Below are 23,873 nucleotides of genomic sequence, written 5' to 3' on the forward strand. Positions count from 1 at the left end.
CGGTTGATCATCTTTTTATACATTGCCCCTTTGCTAGTGAGACGTGGGAGAGGTTCTTGGCGACCTTTGATGTGTCGTGGGTCATGCCGGGATCTATTGAGATTCTATTTATTTCTGGCCATTGGGGTGGGGTCAGGAAGAAAGGGAGGATGCTGTGGAGGCTTTCATTATTGGCAGGCAATTGGGCCTCGTGAAGAGAGAAATAATCGATGTTTCTGCAATCGAAGTGGGTAGTGTCGTGGGTCTTTATGAGGATTAAATCAGATGTAATGGAATAGGCCCCAAACATAGTCTCTTGCTGAGTGTCCTCAATTGGTTTCTTCTTAGTCTGCCTTGTAATTGGACTCTTGTTTGCTCTTTCGCATTTGCCTTCCTATTGATAAAATTATTACCTTTCAAAAACAAAAAACAAAAGCAAAAAAAAAAAAAACGAAATTTTTTTTCTTCTCTATGGCCCAGCACAGTTTAGGCAGCAGGATGCCGTCCATGAGCTCAGGTCATATTTCAAATTATGCACATATGATCTATAAGAAGTATCACTGCCATTGCATAGATCTTTTCAAGTATTACACAATTCACCCATGATCATCAAACTCTGATTTAAATGAGGGAGACATCGTGTCCTGAAGTTTGCAGTTCCTACCGCGCAGTATCGGGCAAGTAAAATTTACTTGTCCACAGACAGGAGAGTAAATTTAAGTCATCCACCAGAGGCCTATGTTCCAAAAATCGATTTGGACTATCCAATGGATTTGTGGGCCACATTTTCCACATTTTGTTTTTTCAAATTCACTTAAAATTTCATCAATTTAAGTTTTAAATTTTCAATATGAAGTCAATCCAAAGTGGGTATCCATAGTGCAAACCGCAGATGTCATGTGGAATGAAAATCAGGCTGATCTACTTGTAAGTGTACAACACTAGTACACTGAGTCAAATCATTGGTTGCCCAATGAATTATTTTAATCAGAGTGATCACTAGATTATGTGATTTGTTGTGGCAATGACTAAGTGTTAGTGGCCTTGTTCCACAATCCTCTGATATTTAGGCCCCATCAATGTACAAAGCAGCTCAATCTCTCGTTTAAGTTGTTTCTATATTTTCCTTGATTGAAGTTGTCAAGAATATGATGTTGTACTTCATCAACAACATCATCAACATCGTCGTCATCATCATCATCATCATCTAAGCTTCATCACAACTAATTGGGGCAGCTACCTAAATCCTGCTCCACCTTTCCATGATATTGTAAATCCAGATTCAATTATTTCTAACATTAATCACTTATAGGTAAGGGCTGGACTCAAACCCAATACCTAAATGTTGAAACGCACCTGGTCTACCAGTGAATTTTGCTGATATGTTCCAATAGTATTTTAGACTATGGGTTATAAGGCTGATATCAATCTTCTTCTTTTTTCCCCTTCCCCTTTTGTCTCTTTGCAGGGCATGGCACAGTTGCTCCCTAGCACTGTTGCCAATCCTGCCAGCATTATGGCTCAGGCATCACCAATTTACAAAAGACCGGTTGGCAATGGCCGTTCTACCACTGAACCCCAGGAAATCTCCCAATCTGGGCTTCTACATAGGAGCAAAGTTGATGGGCCTCCCAGACAAGCCGAAGCTGAAAGCCCTGCAACTGATGCTACTGTTGCTCCAGCACCTGTGGTCTTTCCAGTTGAACCAGTTTTCTCTTTGCAGAGCCCCAAGAACTTAAGGTGATACGGTCAATGGCCTCGGAGCCCACAATTGTGAAATTCATTTTTCTTTCCATCAGGTTTTATTTTCTTAAATGTTATTTGGTAAACTTAAAAATAAAGTCTGAAAATTAATTTAAGTATCGAAAAGTTGAAGTACTGAATTTTAGTATTTAAGTACTGAAAATTTCGCTTCGTAATTTGTCTGGAAAATGACCCGATGTCCGAAAATAAGCAATTTTTTCACAAAAACTCATTTGGTAAACACAAATGACAAATGTTTGAAAATTGACAATTTGTCATATTATCGCCTATCATCTCAATTTATTATTATTATTATATATATTTTTATGTAGTATAAGAAAAAACTTGCCATTGCCCATCCCAATTAAGCAATTGACATTATACCTTAAACAATTTAGTTTTAGTCATCTATTTAACAACCACAAATTGAATTGTTAGTACTCTCGATGACCTTCATTTTGAGGCTACGATTCATTTACAATGCACCCACAGCTTGGAGGGTCTGGATGGACACACATTTACGCAATGTAACATGTATGATAGACGAATTGTTGCATGTGTTGTATACCCATGCTGTCCATCTATTTGTCAACTCATTTTAAGGCATGGGCCTTGAAATGATGCAGATCCAAATCTTAGGTGGACAACACCACAAGAAATGGTGGTGATTCACCATAAATAAATAAAATTTAAAAAAAAACTGTGGGCCACATGTTTTGGATCAAGCTAATATTTGTGTCTTGCCCTTCATCCAGGTCTGTGTGACCTTATCAATGGGTTAGATGGCAAATAAACAATATTTCAGATCTAGCCCTAAAATGATCTCCAAAATGGATGGACCATGTGGATAAAACACATGCATCATGGTGGGACCCACAGAGCACCGATCAGTAGTGTCACTAGCCAAACTGCATCCTGGGAGCAGATCAGGTTAACTGTTAGTGATTGTTTCCCTCACCGTGGGGCCCATTTTGATGCATGTGTTGTACATCTATGCCATCCTTCAATTTTTAGGGCTCATTTTAGGCCTGGTAAAAATTGAAGCAGATCCAAATCTCAAGTTGACCAAATAGTAGGAATTAAATGCCCACTGTTAAAAACTCATCGCGGGCTAAAAAAGTTTTGGATGTAGCTATTATTTGTTGTTTCCCTTCGTCCAGGTAAGTTTGACATTATCAATAAATTGATGGCAATTGAGCATTATGGTGGGCCTTAAAAAGTTTTTAAGGGTGGGTGTTCGATGACCATTGTTTCCAGTCTTGCCGTCCACTTGAGGATTGAATATACAACACATGCCTCAAGGTAGGCGTCGCGGTCAGAGTAGGTGTTACCCCAAGGATCCCCTAATCTGCTCCCCAGAACCGATTTTATCGGAAGCATAGTGCAGTATAGAAACTGCAGTAGGTTGCATCATCAGGGTTTTTGTTGCAAAGTTTTGTCGGCCTCCTCATAATATATCCATTACATCTACACCGCTCATCCAAATTTTCAGATCATTTTAGGGGCTGATCCAGAACTCAAGTGGACCACACCACAGAAAACAGTGGAGATTGAGCACTACCATTTCAAAACTCTTGACCCAGGTCATTCCATTCCCCTCAGCCATTGTAGTAGTTGGCCTATTAACTGCCTCGGCCACCTCCCCATTTTGTTACTGATGTGATCGGAAGGCTGTACCGACTTCGCCTTCTTCAAAATAACTGTGGAACACGGATTTTCCGACCTTGTGGCAGTAGGCAAAGGGCTTCAGAAAGAGTCATGTGTTGCATCGCTACTATCGTAAGACCAACACACCTCAGGCCTACTTTCCTCAATCTCATCTAAAACTTTCTCCGTAACATTCTGTCCAGATTCCTGAGAGGAGTCATCTTCATCTCTGATCCAGTGTGTCCTAGCCATGGGTGTTGCATCAGCAGTATGAGAAATAAAAAATTCAATGAGCTTGAAATTTGCCAAGAATGGATGCGAGATCATCATACCTTGAAATAGACTTTCTCCGAACATGTTCCACTTATGGGTGAGACTACAATATGAAATACTAACTGTCATCTTGTAGTAGTGATGGTTGAACTGAAATGTTTGGAAGACAGAAGTTGTTGTCTTCAAATACAATTGGACTGTTATCCTGGAAATAGACTTTCCTCTTCTTTCGCTGTAGTGAGTTTATCTATTAAGTTTGAGGGTGAGATTATCCTGGAAAACATTGATAAGATTATCTAATGTGCACTCATCAACTCCACCATCCAGCTTGTGTCTTTGGCATCAATTCTTATTCTATATTCAGCAGATCTGGACTATATCATGTAAGTTTAGGTGTAAAAAATGACATAGGTACTGGTTCTCTTGCTTCCCACCTCAAAAAAAAAAAAAAAAAGAGGGCACGTGGATACACCTATGCTATTTATTTTTCAGGTCATTTTGCAATAGTTTTAGAAGTTTAAACTCCTGTTTTTAAAAGCATAAACGAACATGAATAATCTTCTAATGCAGTCCGGTGGGTGTGAGTGTTTAGGGATGATCAAGGTGGATTCATTTTTCTTTTCTTCTGTCTACTACATGCGGTGGATTCTGACCAAGTGGAATTAGAAGCCATAAGGGATGGCCTCCTGCGTTTGAAGTAGTGTGTAAACAAAATCAAAATTTGTCGTTTTATAATAATTATTTTTACTTCTTTTAATCATGCTCTTAGAGAAGTCCATGTCCTTGCTGATAGTTTGGCCAAGGAAGGTGTTTCTCAGACTTGTTCTTGTAGTGGCTCATTATCCATCGACTTAACAGATTTGGTTTTATGCCTTTTTAAATGAATGCTGTTAATTATATATAAAAAAAAAATCTAAAAGAAAATATTTTCAGCATTAGTTAATGAGGCGTATTCACCATTTTATTATGAAATTCAATTCCCAGGGGATTAAGTTGATTGTGAAGCTGACTTCATGCTGATGAGCGAAAACTATTTGGGAAGACTGTAACTCGATTAATTGACTCAGTTCATCTTGTGGTCTCACTGCCCGTTAGGTTTTTCAAGAATTGCATCTTTTTTTCTTTTTTTTTTTTAAATAAAAATAAAATTTTCCTTGATTAAAGAAAATCTGCTTGGTAGCAATGCAGTAAACAATCCCAAGCCCCAGGTAAAGGAGGGTTGATGTCAGGTGGGCCGTCGGTCACCAAACTTCTACCAATCAGTTTTGCTAAGCATTCATCTTTCGAATATTGTGATTGGCGAAACATTAAATTTTAAAGTTGATCCCAAATAGGTTGGACCAATGTTCCAAGTGTTGGCGATATTATTGATAATATCACTGGTATTATTGGTATCAACCTGGGACGAGGCTATGGTGATGACGACGGCGATGGCAACAGTGGCTTGATAAAAGAAAATGAAAGAGACAAAACGCTGTTAACCCATTCTCTGATCCCGTATTTCATGATTGGATGAAGCCTGTAAAGGTTTGTTATCATTTAATGAGAAGTGTGAGAAGAAACCAAATGCATTTATTTTAGGGAATTTACAAAAACTACCTACTTATTATAGAATTTACGTTACCGTACCTTTTTCAAAAAGGTTTTCAATAAGCTACCACATTGATTATCTTTGGCTAGATTTCTTAACAATGGCTCAGGTTGGTTGTGCAAGCAAAGGGGTTGGTGTCTCGGGTCGGCCCCACCATGATGTTCATGTGAAAATTGAAATCCACCACCTGTGTCACTCCATGTTAGGCACAAGGCCCAAAAACTAGCCTCATCAATAAATTTGAAGCCAAGATTAAAATTAATGTATGAGGCAATGCTCACCCTCCAAATTGTTTCCGTTGGTGTGGCCTCACATGACTCGTGGATGGGCCTGATTTTTGGGCCCTAGACTTGGTGTAGCATTTAATGATCGGAGTGGATTTCATATAATCATCACAGTGAGCCTTGTAAAAATCAAGGGTGGACGTGTCTCTCCAAACTGTTTCCCTTGGTGTGGCCCACCCGAATCACAGGTTAACTTGGTTTTTTGGCCTTGGGCTTAACATGGGATTACACATCTCTGATGATGGGCCTTGTCAAGAGTCAAGAGTCGGCATCCCATAAAATTGAGAAATTTACGACTGTACGACCCATTTATAGCCCATTTACGAGACTAAGCCCACCTCATTTTACCTTGCGAGAATAAGCCCTAGCTGTACGGACGCCCTCCCAAAGGTCAAAAATGCCCCTGCTTTTTCCTTCAAGCGGGAAGACGAGCGCTGACGCTCCTCGAACTCCGAGTTGTACAAACGGTTCGAAAGATATCAAAGTTACATGGGGCCCACAGTTATGTATTTATTATATCCACAACGTTCATCCATATTTTGAGATCATTTCGGAGCAGTATAAAAAAAAACAAATCATACCCAAAGATCAACTGGACCACACCACAACGAGCAGCGGGAAATTTGATTTTCACCGTTAAAAATTTTGTAGGGCCCACCAAAACATATATTTTCCATCCAATCTATTCATAAGGTTACAAATACCTGGATGAAGAGGAAAAACAAATTTCATAATGATCCAAAACTGTTGTGACCCATGAAAGGATTTCAATGGTAGAAGTTCAATCCTCCACTGCCTTTTACGTTGTGGTCCACTTGATAGCTAGATCTGACTTATTTTTCATCTCAAGCCTTAATACGAGTTCTCCAAATAGATGGACGGTTTAGATATAACACATACATCATAATGGGACCCATAAACAGCGATAGGATTACAACAGGGAAAAAAAAAAAAAACCAGCCAAACCCGGTCTACCTTGACTCGCTGTCCCACTGACCCGGTTGACCCCAACTTGCTGTTCCACCTTTGTACACTTTTTTTTTTTTTTTTACAAGGAGAACATTTTCTCTCCTACATTTTTCTCTAATACATATTTATATAAATATGTATATATAAGCATATAAAATAAATTCTCCCTTTTTATTCATTTCGTTCTTTATTCATTTAATAAACATCTCTTAAACCAGAATGAGTTACTTTACATACCATATAGGATTTGGGGGTAGGAGATGCTACTTTAGCTAACCAACCTACTTATTTTCGAAGATTCCATCAGGTGGATGGTCGAAAATTTATTTCATTCACTTCGTGGCCAATTTCAATCAGTTCATGGTCAATTTCATTCATTTCATTTCACGTTCAATTCCATGCATTTCACGGTCAATTCCCTTCACTTTCACGATCAATTCGCTTCACTTCACAATCAATTCATTCATTTCACGGTCAATTCGCTTCACTTCACGGTCAATTCCATGCATTTCACGGTCAATTCGCTTCACTTCACGATCAATTAGTTTCACTTCACGGTCATTCCCGGCGATTCCGTGTTGATTCACAGTCATTTCCACGCAGTTCACGGTCAATTCCCTTCACTTCACGGTCATTTCCACGCATTTCACGATCAATTCGCTTCACTTCACGGGCATTTCCATGCATTTCACAGTCATTCCCGCCTAATCCGTGTTAATTCACGGTCATTTCGACACATTTCACGGTGAAGTGTAGTGATTGGACCGTGAAATGCGCGGAAATGACCGTGAAGTGAAGGGGCATGACCGTGAAATGCGCTGAAATGACCGTGAATCAACACGGAATAGGCGGGAATGACCGTGACATGCATGGAAATGATTGTGAAGTGAGGCGATTAGACCGTGAAATGCGCGGAAATGACCGTGAATCAACACGAAATAGGCAGGAATGACCGTGATTTCCATGCATATCACGGTCATTCCCGCCTATTCCGTGTTGATTCACGGTCATTTCGGCGCATTTCACGGTCATGCCCCTTCACTTCACGGTCAATTCCGCACATTTCACGGTCCAATTACTACACTTCACGGTCATTTCGCCGCATTTCACGGTGAAGTGTAGCGATTGGACCGTGAAATGCGCGGAAATGACCGTGAAGTGAAGGGGCATGACCGTGAAATGCGCCGAAATGACCGTGAATTAACGCGGAATAGGTGGGAATGACCGTGATATGCATGGAAATGACCGTAAAGTGAGGCGATTTGTAACGCCCTGTGTTTTCAGGACCCGAGTACACGACCCTTTTCCCAAAAACCTGAGTGTTAACCTTAAAGGATGGTCAAATTTACGTTTTTTTTTCCTTTATCTTTCATCAGAGTAAGCAGATGAGCGTAGAATGAACAAATCAACATAAGGAAAATTTCATTATCATTCAAATATACAAGCAGCCCATAATAACTTATACAAACCAATATCTCAACATTAATGATTACAAGATTTGCATACATAAAAAATAACAGAAAGCATATAAATGTAAGTTGCATGACCATGCAGCTCCTCTTAACAATACGGTCGTACATCCATGGCACCCGTGCACAGCTCCTCATCAAGTCTGAACATATACATTATCTGGGTCACCTGTTCTACCTGTACGGTTGTATATTTGATGCATGAGTGGCCAGCTCAGTGTGAATTCCCCTCAAGATTACACACCGCCGCATTAGGTAAGCATAGTTATAAAACAACAAGGCAATCAAAAGAATACATGATGCAGTCTTTTTAAATGCATGGATGCGTGAATGCACATCGACCTGGGGATGCACATCCAGTCAGACTTGGGCTCGTCACCCATGCAAATCATCAACCTGGGAAAATCATCCAGTCGAAACAAGGGTCGATAGTAGGTGGTCTGGGAGCTAGTGAAACGATACCCCAACAACTCTAGGGCACGTGCTATAGCATCTAGAATAGCCACCCGTCATCGCCAATATGCTATAAATGCATGATTAGCCAAACCATTATTAGTCCAGTTACAATCAGCCAATTTAAATAAGCTCAATGTCACTACGGGGAGCGTAGGCTGACGGCTCGAGCATAGTGTCCCATTACCACCATCTTCAGCCCATGAGACTACCACCTTAGGATGTTTAATGGAACGTCATCGACTAGTGGTCAATCATATTACAACATATGGGGCTTACCATCGCATGGTTACAAAGTATAAAACATCGAGCCCATATAGGGAAAATATCAAAACAAAACCACGTAGGGCGAGTATCAAAACGAGCCACATGGGGCGAATATCAAAATCACGCGATAAAAGACCATCCTTAAAAACTATTGGACACAACAACCTTGGATGGTAGGCCCACATCAATGATCCATCTAGACCACCACTCAATAACCACGAAGTCGAAGGTCCATTATGATCACAACTAGTCAAGTTACATCCCAAGTATGGGTGTACATTCATATATGGGAATTTCCCACTAATGTACCAGTTTAAGTTCCATAAGCAATCCACAAATAGGAATTCACAAGCATGAGCAATTATACAGGATAATCATAAAGCATGTAATACAAGAATTTAATTTCCGCCAGCTAACACATGTGATTATAAAGGGAGATATTAATTATGAATAAAAACTATAACTTAAGCTAATGAGAAGATGGAAAGCTCAAGGGAAAGAATAATCACCTTATATTTTGAACCGCCTACCCGTGTTGCTAGAGAATGCATGTTTTCCTTAGAGTCAAACCCTATCATGAATTGTAAAGTTATACCGTTAGATTCAAGCTTTACACGCTATTTTAGGTCAAGGTCTTAACCTAGGGTTTGGATTACATTAGTTTTAGAGTTTTAATGTATAACTAGGTTTTCGTCCTAGAATTTAGGTCTACGATAGGTTTTTAGGATTTAAATTGTAGTTGGCGTATGATAATTTTAATAATTGAAAAGTAATTGTTAACATTAGTGTTATAATTAACGTTAGTCAATTTATTAATAATAATTATTATAATGCTAGTAATTGTATGATCTACTATTAATGATTGTACCAAAGAATGATAATTAAATTACTAATATGTAATAATGATAGTTTTGTTTGTAAGCACTACTATTAGCATGAATAATCTGCTAATGGTTAGTTGTGTTTAATACTAATAATAATAATAATAGCTATCAAGTATCAATAGTGGATTCAATCATGATAATATATACTATAATCGGCCATTACAGTATTTATAATCATTTGTTTGGCTCACCAAGTTGTGGTTTACAAATCCAACCCATTCATTAAGTGTGTCCCGCTAGTTTAAGGGGTCAAACCAAGTTTCAGGTGCATCCAAATCTCAGTTGGACCCCAGCAAGTGCTTTTATACGGTTCAATGTGTCTTCATAAGATTGTAGATGGTGTGGGCCACCTAAGCTGTGTATGGCTGATTTTTGGGGGCACCCCATATATGAAGGGAGCCCATCAGATGGACGGTGTTGATGTTCAACACACTACATGGTCGGGCCAGTGGTGGGGCCATGGTCCTAGCTAAAATTTTAAGCACAAGGAGGCAGCGTCTTCTGGACGTTTACGTGCATGTTCCTTATATATTTATTATTATTATTTTTTATTATTTTTGATAGGTGGGGCCTACCTCAGGAGGATCTACTCCGTTGGTTAGTTTCCAGGCTCAGGGCAGGTCCAATGAGTCCAATATCGATATGTCTTGATGCACCGAAATATCACGGCAGGCCCTAATGATTTACCACTATTAAATTACTCTTTCTGGTGGTGTGGCCTACCAGAGAGTTGGGCTGGCTTCATTGTTCGGGTCAACGCGTAAAATGAGGTGGGAAATGGGATGGACGGTGGAGACATAACATACATCTAGGTGGGGTCCCACTTTAAGCAAAATCGATGGGCAGTGTTGAATAACACATGCCACAGTCAGACCCACATAACTTGGTAACGTCAATACAGCAGTTATATAACTGGTGTACACGTGCACCTGCAATCACTTCGTAGGTGGGTCCTAGGTGGGGCCCACCACCCACATATACAGTACTATGTGTATATATATACCACCTTATATGTTTTTATTATATTATTTTTATATATGCATATATGTAGATACATATAAGTACCAACCGTCTAGCACTGGACGTCCATTGATGGACGGCCAGGATAAAATATGTAAGTCATGGTGGACCAGGGCTGGTAGGATGGACGGTCAAGGTACAAGCATCTTGGTGAGGCCCACGGTCAGCCCACCTGTATTTTGGTGAGGCCCAGAGTCAGCCCACCTACATTTTGGTGAAGCCCGCGGTCAGAGCGGTCCGTCAGCTGCCAATGGTGAAGAACGACCCCTGTTGCAGGCTGTTTTGGGAACCATTTCTGGCCCTGGTTTTCAGCTTAAACGTGGCTCATCCCGGGGCCGTTTTTCGACCCATTTCAGAGTTCAACCATTGGCACAATGGCTGCCATTTTTCTCGGCCAAAGAATGGCCCGAACAGAGCTTATTACTGAACTATTTTCCGGGCTGTTTTTAGCCAGATTTTGGGCGTGTTGCAACTCAAACGGAGCTCGTTTGCATGCCATTTTCTAGACTGTGTTTCAACCTCAAGCTGGGACCATATAGATGCCATGGTTCGGCCCCAAGCAGGGCCTGAAACTCAAGCCGCGTTCAACCTTAAAACAGCGCCTGAACGCAGGCTATTTCCCGTTTCAAAACAGAGTCTGCCTGTGCAGTCCCTGTTGACGATTGTCATTCAGCTATGAACGTGTGTGGTTGAGGTGTGGTGGGGTCTTAGTTTGGGTTTTTATTCTGGAGTTCTAAAAAAAATGAAGGGAAAGGTTTTACCTCCCACAGTTGGGTCCGACCCGATCTTGGGCTGGCGTGTAAATGCCCACCACTCCTACTCCTCCTTTCTTTTATCTCTCTTTCCACAGGAGTGGTGTGGCTGCAGACTTACACTGACTCGGCTCGGTCCGTTCTCACGGACTGAGTGGGGACAATGCGAGCCGAGCTCACCTAACGCTCACTTTCCCTCTCTTAGCTTTCTCTCCTCTTTTTCTTCCTTCCTTGGGTGTGGATCCTGAGGGCACCAACGTCCCCTTTTATAGGCAAGGAGATGGAGATTCAAAGGCTGGGATTGGTTTTGCCCATCCCCAAGCGACAGTCGTCGATGGTTGCCTCTGTTTTTCTCAAAACGGATAAATGCAGCTTGTAATTCCTCCCGTTTTGGCTATTTTTGGCTTGAGAGAGAGAGAGAGAGAGCTGGCGTCTACATGTCAGAACTCCAACCAACGCGGCTCTCCCCGTAACTTCAGTGGTCTGTTCGCCTTCTGTTTATTCATGATAGAACGGACGGTCAGGGAATGATTCCCTTCTGTTTGTTTTCAGGGGCCAACTAGTATGGTTTTCAGAAAATCCATTCCTTCCATCAGTTTTGTAAGGTGATGTTAGGCTAGCGGCCACAATATGGGATGTATCCGAGTTTTGGATGAGCCACACCACTAGTCAACGTGTGGTGCTAATTCCGTGAATTTTAATTTGCGTCCGCTGTTACAACATGCAGATTTCTATCTGGTTGTTTAAAATAGATAAGGGTCCACCTGTGATGATCTTCTGCAAGATCCACTCCATTCACCGTCTTTGGCACATGGTGCTAACCCATGGTCCGAAATTTGAAGTAGATCCGAACTTCAGGTGGGCCGCACGATCGGCTAATGCATCAAATGGTATTCACCGTTAAACCATGCACGTAATTGAAAATTTGAATGAATTGAGTTATTTTGTGTGAAGTCTACTTTACTACTTGTAGTTGTACGATCTGCTCTGTTCATCGTGTTTAACATGCCCTGCTAGGATTAAGGTCCAAAAATGGGACAGATCTGTTGATCGGGTGGGCCATACTATCCGATCAAGTTTCAATGGTGACATATAGTGGCATTCACTATTTACGAACTCGCCATCCATTTCTCAACCAACATCCGACGCCCGTTATGTCGAAATATGCCGTCCGAATGTCTTAAAATTTGGCGAACAAGCATCATATTTCGTGCTCTTTCCTGTGATCCAGTTTGGGTCCCGATCTCCCGAGGATGAATAAAATGTTCTTTTAATGGCTAATATACTTCAAAATTCCAAAATAATATTTGTACTTCTCTGATTGACAAGTTACCAGGTAGTTTGGACTTAAAACTGAAGATCTTCATAATGACCGATTCATCCTGATATTCGGATGACCCATTTGGTGGATCCAAACCTGATGGATGGTCAGGTGACTTGTTAAAAATAAGAAAGTTTTATGGTTAGCACTCTAACCATGCATATGGGTGGATGTATGGTCAGTTTTGTGACTGGGTGATCACAAAGTGGGTTTTCGGAGTGATCAGGGGTATAGGTCAATGGCGTTTTCGTAATTATTGTTGATCTGTGAGTTTTGGGAAATCTAATGGCCCCACATGGTTATAGGTATGTTTCTAAGCAATTCTTACAAAAGAACATATATCTAAATCATTATGGATAGGGAGTTTATTCGTTATTCCGTTCAAGGAAAAGTTCTTACGATAAATCACGTGACGAATGACCTTGTTTTGAAATTCAATGGTCAGATGGCTTGATTTATAAATGGAGATCATTCCCAATGGATAGATTCGTGTTGGGGAATGGATGAAAGGTCAGGATAACTAGGTTGGTATCTTACACATGTACATATCAAGTTAAACTTCATGGTAACACCCAAGGACTTTCAATACTCGGGTATTGAAAAGTTCGGGGTGTTACACGATTGGACCGTGAAATGCATGGAAATGACCGTGAAATGCGCCGAAATGATCGTGAATTAACACGGAATAGGCGGGAATGACCGTGATATGCATGGAAATGACCGTGAAGTGTAGCGATTGGACCGTGAAATGCGCGGAATTGACCGCGAAGTGAAGGGACATGACCGTGAAATGCGTCGAAATGACCGTGAATCAACACGGAATAGGCGGGAATGACCGTGATATGCATGGAAATCATGGTCATTCCCGCCTATTCCGTGTTAATTCACGGTCATCTCGGCGCATTTCACGGTCATGCCCCTTCACTTCGCGGTCATTTCCGCGCATTTCACGGTCCAATCGCTACACTTCACGGTCATTTCCATGCATATCACGGTCATTTCCGCCTATTCCGTGTTGATTCACGGTCATGCCCCTTCACTTCATGGTCATTTCCGCGCATTTCATGGTCCAATCGTTACACTTCACCGTGAAATGCGTCGAAATGACCGTGAATCAACACGGAATAGGCGAGAATAACCGTGATATGCATGGAAATGACCGTGAAGTGTAGCGATTGGACCGTGAAATGCGCGGAAATGACCGTGAAGTGAAGGGGCATGACCGTGAAATGCGTCGAAATGACCGTGAATCAACACGGAATAGGCAGGAATGACTGTGATATGCATGGAAATCACGGTCATTCCCGCCTATTCTGTGTTGATTCACGGTCATTTCGCCGCATTTCACGGTCATGCGCCTTCACTTCACGGTCATTTCTGCTCATTTCACAGTCCAATCGCCTCACTTCACGGTCATTTCTATGCATATCACGGTCATTCTTGCCTATTTCGTGTTGATTCACGGTCATTTCGGTGCATTTACGGTCATGCCCCTTCACTTCACGGTCATTTTCGCGCATTTCACGGTCCAATCGCTACACTTCATGGTCATTTTCCTAACTCACGGTCATTTCCATGCATTTCACGGTCAATCCCGGCGATTTCGTTTTGATTCACGGTCATTTTCATGCATTTCACGGTCAATTCTCTTCACTTCACGGTCAATTCCACGCATTTCACGGTCAATTCGCTTCACTTCACAGTCATTTCCATGCATTTCACGATCATTCCCGGCGATCCCGTGTTGATTCACGGTCATTTCCATGCATTTCACGGTCAATTTGCTTCACTTCACGGCCATTTCCATGCATTTCACGATCATATCCGGCAATTCCGTTTAGATTCACGGTCATTTCGACGCACTTCACGGTCAATTCACTTCACTTCACGGCCATTTCCAAGCATTTCACGATCAATTCTCTTCACTTCACGACCATTTCCATGCATGTCACAGTCATATCCGGCAATTCTGTTTATGTTCACGGTCATTTCGACACACTTCACGGTCAATTCACTTCAATTCACTGCTATTTCCAAGGACTTCACGGTCAATTCTCTTCACTTCACGGCCATTTCCATGCATTTCACGATCATATCCGGACATTCCGTTTAGATTCACGGAATCGCGCGGGAAAGATCGTGATATGCATGGAAATGAACATGAAGTGCAGTGATTGGACCATGAAATGCACAGAAATGACCGTGAAGTAAAGGGGCATGATCGTGAAATGCGCCGAAATGACTGTGAATCAATACGGAATAGGCGGGAATGACCGTGATATGCATGGAAATGATCATGATGTGAGGCAATTGGACCGTGAAATGCGCAGAAATGACCGTGAAGTGAAGGGGCATGACCGTGAAATGTGCCGAAATGACCGTGAATCAACATGGAACAGGCAGGAATGACCATGAAATGCATGGAATTGATCGCGAAGTAAATGAAATGAATGAAATTGACCACAAACTGATTGAAATTGACCACGAAGTGAATGAAATGGATTTTCGACCATCGACCTGATGGAATCTTGAAAAATAGCCAGGTTGGTTGGCTAAAGTAGCTTCTCCTACCCCAAAATCATATAGGGTATGTCAAGTAACTAATTTTGGTTTAGAAGATATTCTTGTTAAATGAATAAAGAAAGAAATGAAAAAAAAAAAAACAGAGAGAGAAAAAAAAATTATATATGCTTATATATACATATTTATATAAATATGTATTAAAGAAAATTGTAGGTAGAATGAAGTTCTCCACGTAAAAAATTTAAAAAAATTAAAAAAATAAAATTTCATAGACTGGCACAGACTACAGTTATAGGTACGGTTATAATTCGTAGCTATTGGTAAAATACCTTCGATACATATCGAATACACTTCGATATGTATCGAAAATTGCAGGATTTTTGAGTCAGGGTCGACCCCAACTCGCTGGACACTTACCCGGTCGACCCCATTTACCTAAAATCCAGAAAAATGGGGTCGACCGGGTAATCCTCCAGGGAGTTGGGGTTGACCGGGTCATACCTAGTCGACCCTGACTGTTTCCAGTGTGATGGCATTTAATCTCCACGGTTTTCTATCATGTAGCCCACTTGAGGTTCTTATTTCCATGCAATTTAGAGACCGTGAAGTGAAGGGGCATGACTGTGAAGTGAAGCGAAATGACCGTGAATCAACATGGAAATGACCGTGAAGTGAAGGGGCATGACCGTGAAATATGCCGAAATAACCATGAATCAACACTGAACAGGCGGGAATGACTGTGATATGCATGGAAATGACTGTGAAGTGAGGCGAATGGATCATGAAATACGCGGAAATGACTATGAAGTGAAGGGGCATAACCGTGAAATGCGCGGAAATGACCGTGAAGTGAAGGGGCATGACCGAGGTTTCTCGTTAATTCTCTTCATTTCACAGTCAATTCCGGTTTTTATCATTCGATGCATACTCTTCATCTTACAGTTCAGATAGCCCTTCGGAATGGCCATGAAGTGAAGACAACTGACCGTGAAGTCCTTGGAAATGGCCGTGAAGTGAAGTGAATTGACCGTGAAGTGCGTCGAAATGACCGTGAACGTAAACGGAATTGCCGGATATGACTGTAAAATGCATGGAAATGGCCATGAAGTGAAGAGAATTGATTGTGAAATGCTTGGAAATGGCCGTGAAGTGAAGTGAATTGAGCGTGAAGTGTGTCGAAATGACCATGAACGTAAATGGAATTGCCAGATATGACCGTGAAATGCATGGAAATGGCCGTGAAGTGAAGACAATTGACCGTGAAGTCCTTGGAAATGGCCGTGAAGTGAAGTGAATTGAGTGTGAAGTGCGTCGAAATGACCGTGAACGGAAACAAAATTGCTGGATATGACAGTGAAAGGCATGGAAATGGCCGTGAAGTGAAGAGAATTGACTGTGAAGTCCTTGGAAATGGCCATGAAGTAAAGTGAATTGACCGTGAAGTGCGTCGAAATGACCGTGAATGTAAACGGAATTGCCGGATATGACCGTGAAATGCATGGAAATGGCCGTGAAGTGAAGAGAATTGATTGTGAAATGCTTGGAAATGGCCGTGAAGTGAAGTGAATTGACCGTTAAGTGCGTCGAAATGACTGTAAACATAAACAGAATTGCCAGATATGACCGTGAAATGCATGAAAATGGCCGTAAAGTGAAGAGAATTGCTCGTGAAATGTTTGGAAATGACCATGAAGTGAAGGGAATTGACCGTGAAATGCATGGAAATGACCGTGAAGTGTAGGGAAATGACCCAAAAGCATATATCGTACGTCAAGTAACTAATTTTGGTTTAGACAATATTCTTGATAAATAAATAAAGAAAGAAATGAAAAAAAGCGAGAAATTTTTTTATGTGCTTATATATACATAGTTATATAAATATGTATTAGAGAAAAATGTAGGTAAAATAAAGTTCTCTATGTAAATAAATAAAATAAAATAAAATAAAATAAAAAAGAAGAAGAAAGTGCATAGAGTGCGGACTCACTACAGGTATAGCTACGGTTATAAGCCGTAGCTATTGACCCGGTCGACCGGCTCCCAACCCAGTCGTTGGGTAATTTTATTTTTTATTTTTCTCTTTCCTGTTGTAATCCCCACTGCTTTTTGTGGGTCACATTATGAGGTATGTGTTATATCCAAACTGTCCATCTATTCGGCAAACTCGTATTAAGTCTTGGGACGAAAAATAAGGTAGATCTAGCTATCAAGTGGACCACACTGTAAAAGGCAGTGTAGGATTGGACGTCTACCATTGAAACCCTTTTAGGGGTCACGGAGGTTTTGAATCATCATGAAATTTGTTTTTCCTCTTCATCGAGGTCTTTGTGACCTTATGAATAGATTGGATGGAAAATAAATGTCATGGTGGGCCCTACAAAAGTTTCAACGGTGAAAATCAATTTTCTGTTGCTCTTTATGGTGTGGTCCAGTTGATCTTTGGATATGATTTTTTTATTTTTGGATAATACTCCAAAATCAAATTGGATGGGGTTGGATTTTTCACAAACAGCGTGGCAGCCCCACCTAAGTTTCAAGCGGAGAAACTTCCTTCCAAAGGAAATCCGTGTCTGGACACAGTTAGCGTCACTCTGCTTGGAAGCGGATTGGCTGGTGTGCCATTGTATAGCGGATGCATTGACATTAGCAAGTTTTGAGTCACATCATAAGGCACGTGTTGTATCCAAATAATACATCTATTTTGTGAGCCAGTATTAAGTTTTGAGCTGAAAAATAAGGAATATTTAAAGATCAAGTGGACGACACTGCAAAAAATAGTGGGGGATTGAACGTCTACCATTGAAACCCTTTTGGAGTTACAGAAGTTTTGGATCAACATGAAATTTGTTTTTCCTCTTCATCCACTTATTTGTGTCTTTATGAATAGATTGGATAGAAAATAAACATTATAACGGTGAAAATCATTATCCAGTTGCTATTTTTGGTGTGGTTCATTTGAGGTTTGGATATGTTTTTTTTTTGTTTTTTTTGTTTTTTAAGGTAATGCCTTAAAATGATCCTGAAAAATGAATGAACGGTGTGGATATAATAAATATGCCATTGTGGGGCCAGATCACCTTAAGCTCGAGGAGCGTCCGCGCTCTTCTTCGCACGGCACGTATCTATACAGACGCGGATTTCCTGGCTTTCGCAGGAAGTTCCTGTGTGCAAGGATGCTATATGGGGCCCACCACCATATTTTTGGGAAATGTACTCCATTCATCCATTTGGTGAGATCATTTTAGGAAAAGCGACAAAAAACGAGGTGGATCCAAAACTAAAGTGGGCCACACGAGAGGGAAAATCGGGGAAAGAAATACATGCCGATGGGAAAGTGGGGCCACATGTTTTGATGCAGTGTAATATTTTTGTTTTCAATTCATCCCGATGGGAATAGCGTTATTAACGGTACGGATGGCATCTAAACATCACTCTTGAGCCCGGAAAGTTTCAACGGGTGGAAATTTTCCTGACACGTTTTCCTTTAGTACGGCTCACTTAAGCTTTGCATACGGTTCATTTTTTACAACATGTCCTGAAACGAACTCACAAAAAGGATGGAGGGGGAGGATTTCTCACAAACATCACAGTAGGCCCCACCTACGTTCCCAGCGCAGGAACTTCCCGCAAAAGGGTTTCGCAGGAAATCAGCGTCCGCTCTATGGCTGCTGTGTGGTACACCAGCCTATCCGCTTCCCCTCTACACAAGGCAACGAATGGATAAAAACCCCTCTTCAAGAAAAATCAAAGAATCCAATAACCCTAGCTGCAGCACCACCCGACCGGAAATATTGATGTCGAGGCTGAAATCTCTCCGCCCCTTGAGATCCCTGCCCCGCCTTCTCACCTCAAAATCCCACAACCAACCGTCCTTTCACCGGTCCTTCTCCTTGTCCCACCTGTCATCATCATCATCATCATCTCCACTCCCTTCAGCATCCGCCGTCCGATTCATCAGTACGTGCCGCCCCCGAGAGGAACCCAACATCCACTACAATATACCTCCCTTCCTCGACGAGATACCTCCACCCGCCAAATGGGGCATCGTGATGGTCCCTGAAAATCAGGCCTACGTTGTCGAACGGATGGGAGGGTGGTCCCTGAAGACCCTCTATTCCGGCATCCACTTCCTGATACCAGTGGTAGATAGGATCACCCACGTCCATTCCTTGAAGGAAGAGGTGTTCCTACTTTCAGATACGATTGAAATTACGAAGGACGATGCCCACATTTTAATTGACAGTGTTACTCATGTCAAGGTAAAATTTATCTCGTAATTCCATCGGTTGTGCATGTCTCGATTACTTTCTTGATTGTGGCCAGATTTGCAGATAGTCGATCCGCTTCTAGCATCATATCAGTTATTGAATCCGATCCTTGTAGTTGCGAGTATGTCATCTGTGATAATGCTCGAAAATGTCAGGAAAATGAATCTCAACGAGATTTTCGAAGAGATGGATACTCTGAATGAGAATATCATGGTATGTTTTCTTATTGCAGTTCGACAATTGGATGTGCTTTTTTTTAATCTGTAATCTGGTTTGCATGAGATGTCTATTTGTGGTTCACTTGATTGAATCTTAGGGCCTGTTTGGATTATGGGAAAGGAAAAGGAAAGAAAATAACAGAAATTTGTTAAGATTATCCAGTAAGGGATTCCCGTGGTTTGCATGAGCACTATTGAAACATGAATTCAGTTTTTGGGGTCTTGTTTGAATAACAACCGGCATTCTCATATGCCTCTCGCAATGGCCATTTTTTAATTTTTTAATTTTTTTAATATCCTGTACATGATAATTTGACTATGATGTTTGGGTAACGATTGCTTTGTGGAATCAACTATTACTTCGCTATCCGAACATAGTGAAATGCCCTTAATCGGAAAAGTGCCAAGTTTTCCTTACCCATCCAAACAGGCCCCAATGCAGTGTGTTTGGATGCACTATTGAATTGAATATCTAATTATTATTCAACTAGAAAGGGAATGACGAAATTGTACTTCCTTGGCATTCATAGCAGAGATCTGGAGGCCTGCTTCATCATCATTACTAATACAAAAAATTGCCAACTATTATCAATTCCTCTACATTAAATTAAATGTTTGCAATTCAATTCCTCTATATTAAATTGAATGTTCGTAAATTCAATTCAATCATGCATCCAAAGGCAGTGTAAATGTAAGAAAAGAACCAATGTTTTGAGCATATAGGCAAAATATGAGTTTTCATTTACATTTTTTGTTTCGATTATTTTTGTCCAAGAATCTCATTCGTGTGTTTCTTAGACCAAATTTTGATAAGTTGGGCAAGAGCATGTTTCTCCTCAATAAATGTGAGGACTACTAGGGGAGATGCAAGAGAGTTCCGAATTACTGTAGGGTTGCACAAAGGGTTAGCATTGAGCCTGTACATTTTCTCGTTGGTTATGGATAGGAGGTAACGAGACAATTGCAAGAAGAGATCTCATGGCGTGTGTTGTCTGCAGATGACACAATTTTGATCAGGGTTCCCGTATCTGTTACGATACGGCCATATCGGCAGATACGTATCGGTAACGGCAGTGGCCGTTACGCGATACGGGGCTGTAACGGGGCACCCCCCGATTCTGTAGCTGTAACGGCTGTTATGCCCCATAACGGTCAGGGTGTAACGGTCAAAAAATGGCCTCTTTTTTTTTTATTTTTTTATTTTTTAAGGTCTGTTTTTTCACTTTTTTTTTTTACTTCTTTCTTCCAAACTCTTCCTAAATCATTCTATTGCTATTTTCGACCACTCTTAGCTTGATATTACTGATAAAAACAACTTATATTAAAGATTTTCTTAATTCGAAGCTCCGTGGGCCATTTTTCAGAAATTCCTCAAAAATAAGTATTTATATTTTTTATTCAATGTTTTGCTGTTTGAATGATAGAATATGATGTGTTAATCATAATAGAAATTAATGACCATTTTATAGATTGTTGTTGTCAATTTATATTTTTTTATAAATTTTTTCTATTTACGCGCTATTTTCAGCCTTTTTTTTTAAAATTTGAAAAATTATTTTTATCTAATATTTTGCTGTTTTAATGGTAGAATATGATGTGTTAATTATAGTAGAACATGTTAATGTCCATTTTACAGATTATTGTTGTCATTTTATATTTTTTATAATTTTTTTTTCTATTTACGCACTATTTTCGGCCCTTTTTTTTTTAAAATTCAAATATATTACACATGTAAGATATTTTCATATTACATTCATTCTAATATATTTATCATTGGTAGTAGATAGTTAGAAAATTAAATATATGGGTTTTGCAGTCAAATCCAGGTTGTCTGGTTCATAAATTCATCAGACAATCCGATACAACTTCTCATCAAAGAGTGGACCGTTACAGTACCATAAACATGTTCCAATTTATAAATGAATGCATATTTGGAATGCTTAGAATATTCTGGATTTAATCCATATTTTTTCATACTTTTTTGGAAAAAAAAATTGCATCGTTACGGGCCATTACACCCCCGTATCGCTGTTATACCCCCGTATCTGTATCGGTATCGGAGGGCACCGTTACGCCAACCGATACCGATATGGGATACCTTGATTTTGATTGACAAGACATGGGAGGGTGTAAACACAAATAAAGATTTATGGAGGAGTGCTTTAAAATCTAAAGGGTTTAAAATTAGTCAGACTAACCTTTCAAAAAGGAAAAAAGTTAAAATAGTCCAACTAAAATGGAGTATATGTATAGAGAATGTTATAGAGAATGCTAGTGTATTGTATTGTGTATTGTGTGTGGTTAGTGGGCTCGTTTAGTGTAAGTGCATGTGCACACTTCCCTATTCTCCTAGTGTATTATATGCTTTATCATAATAAAATATTATGTGTGAGGGCAAGCAAGCCTAACACATCATCTCTCCCAAACTCTCCTCCTTCTCTCTCAATATTCTCATCTCTTCTTCACATTATCCTCATCAAATCATTCTCTACTTGGTATCGGAGCTCAGATCCAGGCATTCCGCATCCAATAGGTTGAGAGGCGACACGTCACCTTGTTGACGTCAGTAGCCGTACGGCTGACGTCAGCGTTGTACGAATGTATGGGCTTTGTTTGAGCTAAAAGTTTAGGGGTTTGATAGATCTTGATTTTAGAAGATTTGTCATGATTTTTTCAGAATTTATTGGACCTCATTTCATGGTATTTTGGGCGAAATAGAGAAATTCGAAAATCGGTCCCAGATTTCGTTTTTTTTCGATCTACCTCAAATCGGTAAGCTTTTCTTTGGTTTCTTTGCTCAAGATGGATCGAAATCTTCCTCCCAAGCTATCCATGGTGGATTTTTTACTTGAGATCAATGTTTGAGAGGTTTTTAACCTCAAATGGGCGTGCGGCTGGGCCGTTTTTCACTTGGTCAGGCCCTTTTTGACTGCGTTTCATGATTTTTTGGATGATTGATATTTGTTTGAGGATTATCTCTTGTTATCTTGAAGGATGGAGTGAGATAGAGTTGTTTGAATCAGTCTTTCTTGGCATAGGGGGTCTCTTGGCATAGTTTTATTTCTCTTGGACCCTACTATGGCTGACAAAGGGCCCTCATCTCTTGGCATAGGGTCTCTTGAATCCAACCCCTTGCTGATTACCTCCATTAAGTTGAATGGTGACAACTATCTTCAATGGGCACAATCTGTAAAAGTCAATCTGTAAAAGTATTTTTAGGAGCTTGTGACAAGTTGTCGTATATTTTGGATGATCCCCCAAGCTCTACAGATGTTACTTACAAGTCTTGGACAAAGGAGAATTATCAAGTTATTGCATGGTTGTTGAATAGCATGGATTCCTCGATTAGCCACTCAGTGATGTTTTTATCCTCGGCTAAAGGCATTTGGGATACGCTTCATGATATGTTCTCGGAATCTCAGAATTTTTCACGAGTATTCCAGCTTATTCAAGAAATTGGTCGGTTTAAACAAAACTCCAGATCCTTAAAAGACTACTATTCGACGCTTCAGGGTATGTGAGATGAGTTGGATATATATCAGCCTCTTTCTTCCAAATGTAAAGAGGATCATGAACATGCTCATAAGCAACGGGATGATACTCGTATCATGCAGTTCCTCGCTCGGTTGAGTTCTGATTATCTTCACGTTCACGATCAGGTTGTTATGCAGGATCCTTTTCTCCCATTGACGACAGTTTATGCCATGTGTCAGCGTGCTATGGACTTTACTCTTCCTTCTCATTCATTTGTGCCACCCGAGCGTTCGGTACATCTTGCTGGCGATCAGTCCTCCCTTGGTCTTCGGGTACCATCATTGAGCTCAGGGCGCATTCCTGGTTTTGCTGGTCGTGGTAGAGGCCGCGAGGGAGATCGCAGTCGTGGCGGCTGTAGTCTTCGTGGTCGTGGTGGACGTGGACGAGGACGTGATGGTTCTCGCATTTGTTCACATTGCGGTGGAACTAATCACACTGTTGATTATTGCTGGCAGCTACATGGTCATCCTACGTATGTCGCTGCTTCTGTTGCTTCCACTGTTCCTTCTGAGACAGTCTTCCACCCTGATAGCTGAGCAGGATACTTCAGGGGAGTCTCTTATCATTTCTCGGGCGGCATATGATGCCCTTATGCGGTTTCACATTCGGGATAGTCCTGAGCCTTCTCACGCAGCTTCGGCCCAGTTAGGTACTGCCCTTCTTGCGTCATCCTCTCCT

General features: G+C 40.8%; 1 protein-coding gene across 2 annotated transcripts in view; it reads left to right on the forward strand.

Annotated features, from left to right (window-relative positions):
* Positions 1 to 23,873, forward strand: part of LOC131229424 (uncharacterized) — a 63,401-nt gene that overhangs the window by 11,382 nt on the left and 28,146 nt on the right. The window contains exons 1-2 of one of the 2 annotated variants that reach the window (XM_058225384.1): positions 18,832 to 19,434; positions 19,507 to 19,656. The exons of the other annotated variant lie outside the window; for it this stretch is intronic. Of the exons in view, the coding sequence (XP_058081367.1) occupies positions 18,892 to 19,434; positions 19,507 to 19,656 (693 nt within the window). The 5' untranslated portion in view covers positions 18,832 to 18,891. Of the gene's footprint in view, positions 1 to 18,831; positions 19,435 to 19,506; positions 19,657 to 23,873 lie in introns of those variants that run through there. 2 annotated transcript variants of the gene reach the window in all.

This window comes from Magnolia sinica, chromosome 16 (assembly GCF_029962835.1).
Source record: "Magnolia sinica isolate HGM2019 chromosome 16, MsV1, whole genome shotgun sequence".
In the NCBI taxonomy this organism is placed as follows: Eukaryota; Viridiplantae; Streptophyta; class Magnoliopsida; order Magnoliales; family Magnoliaceae; genus Magnolia; species Magnolia sinica.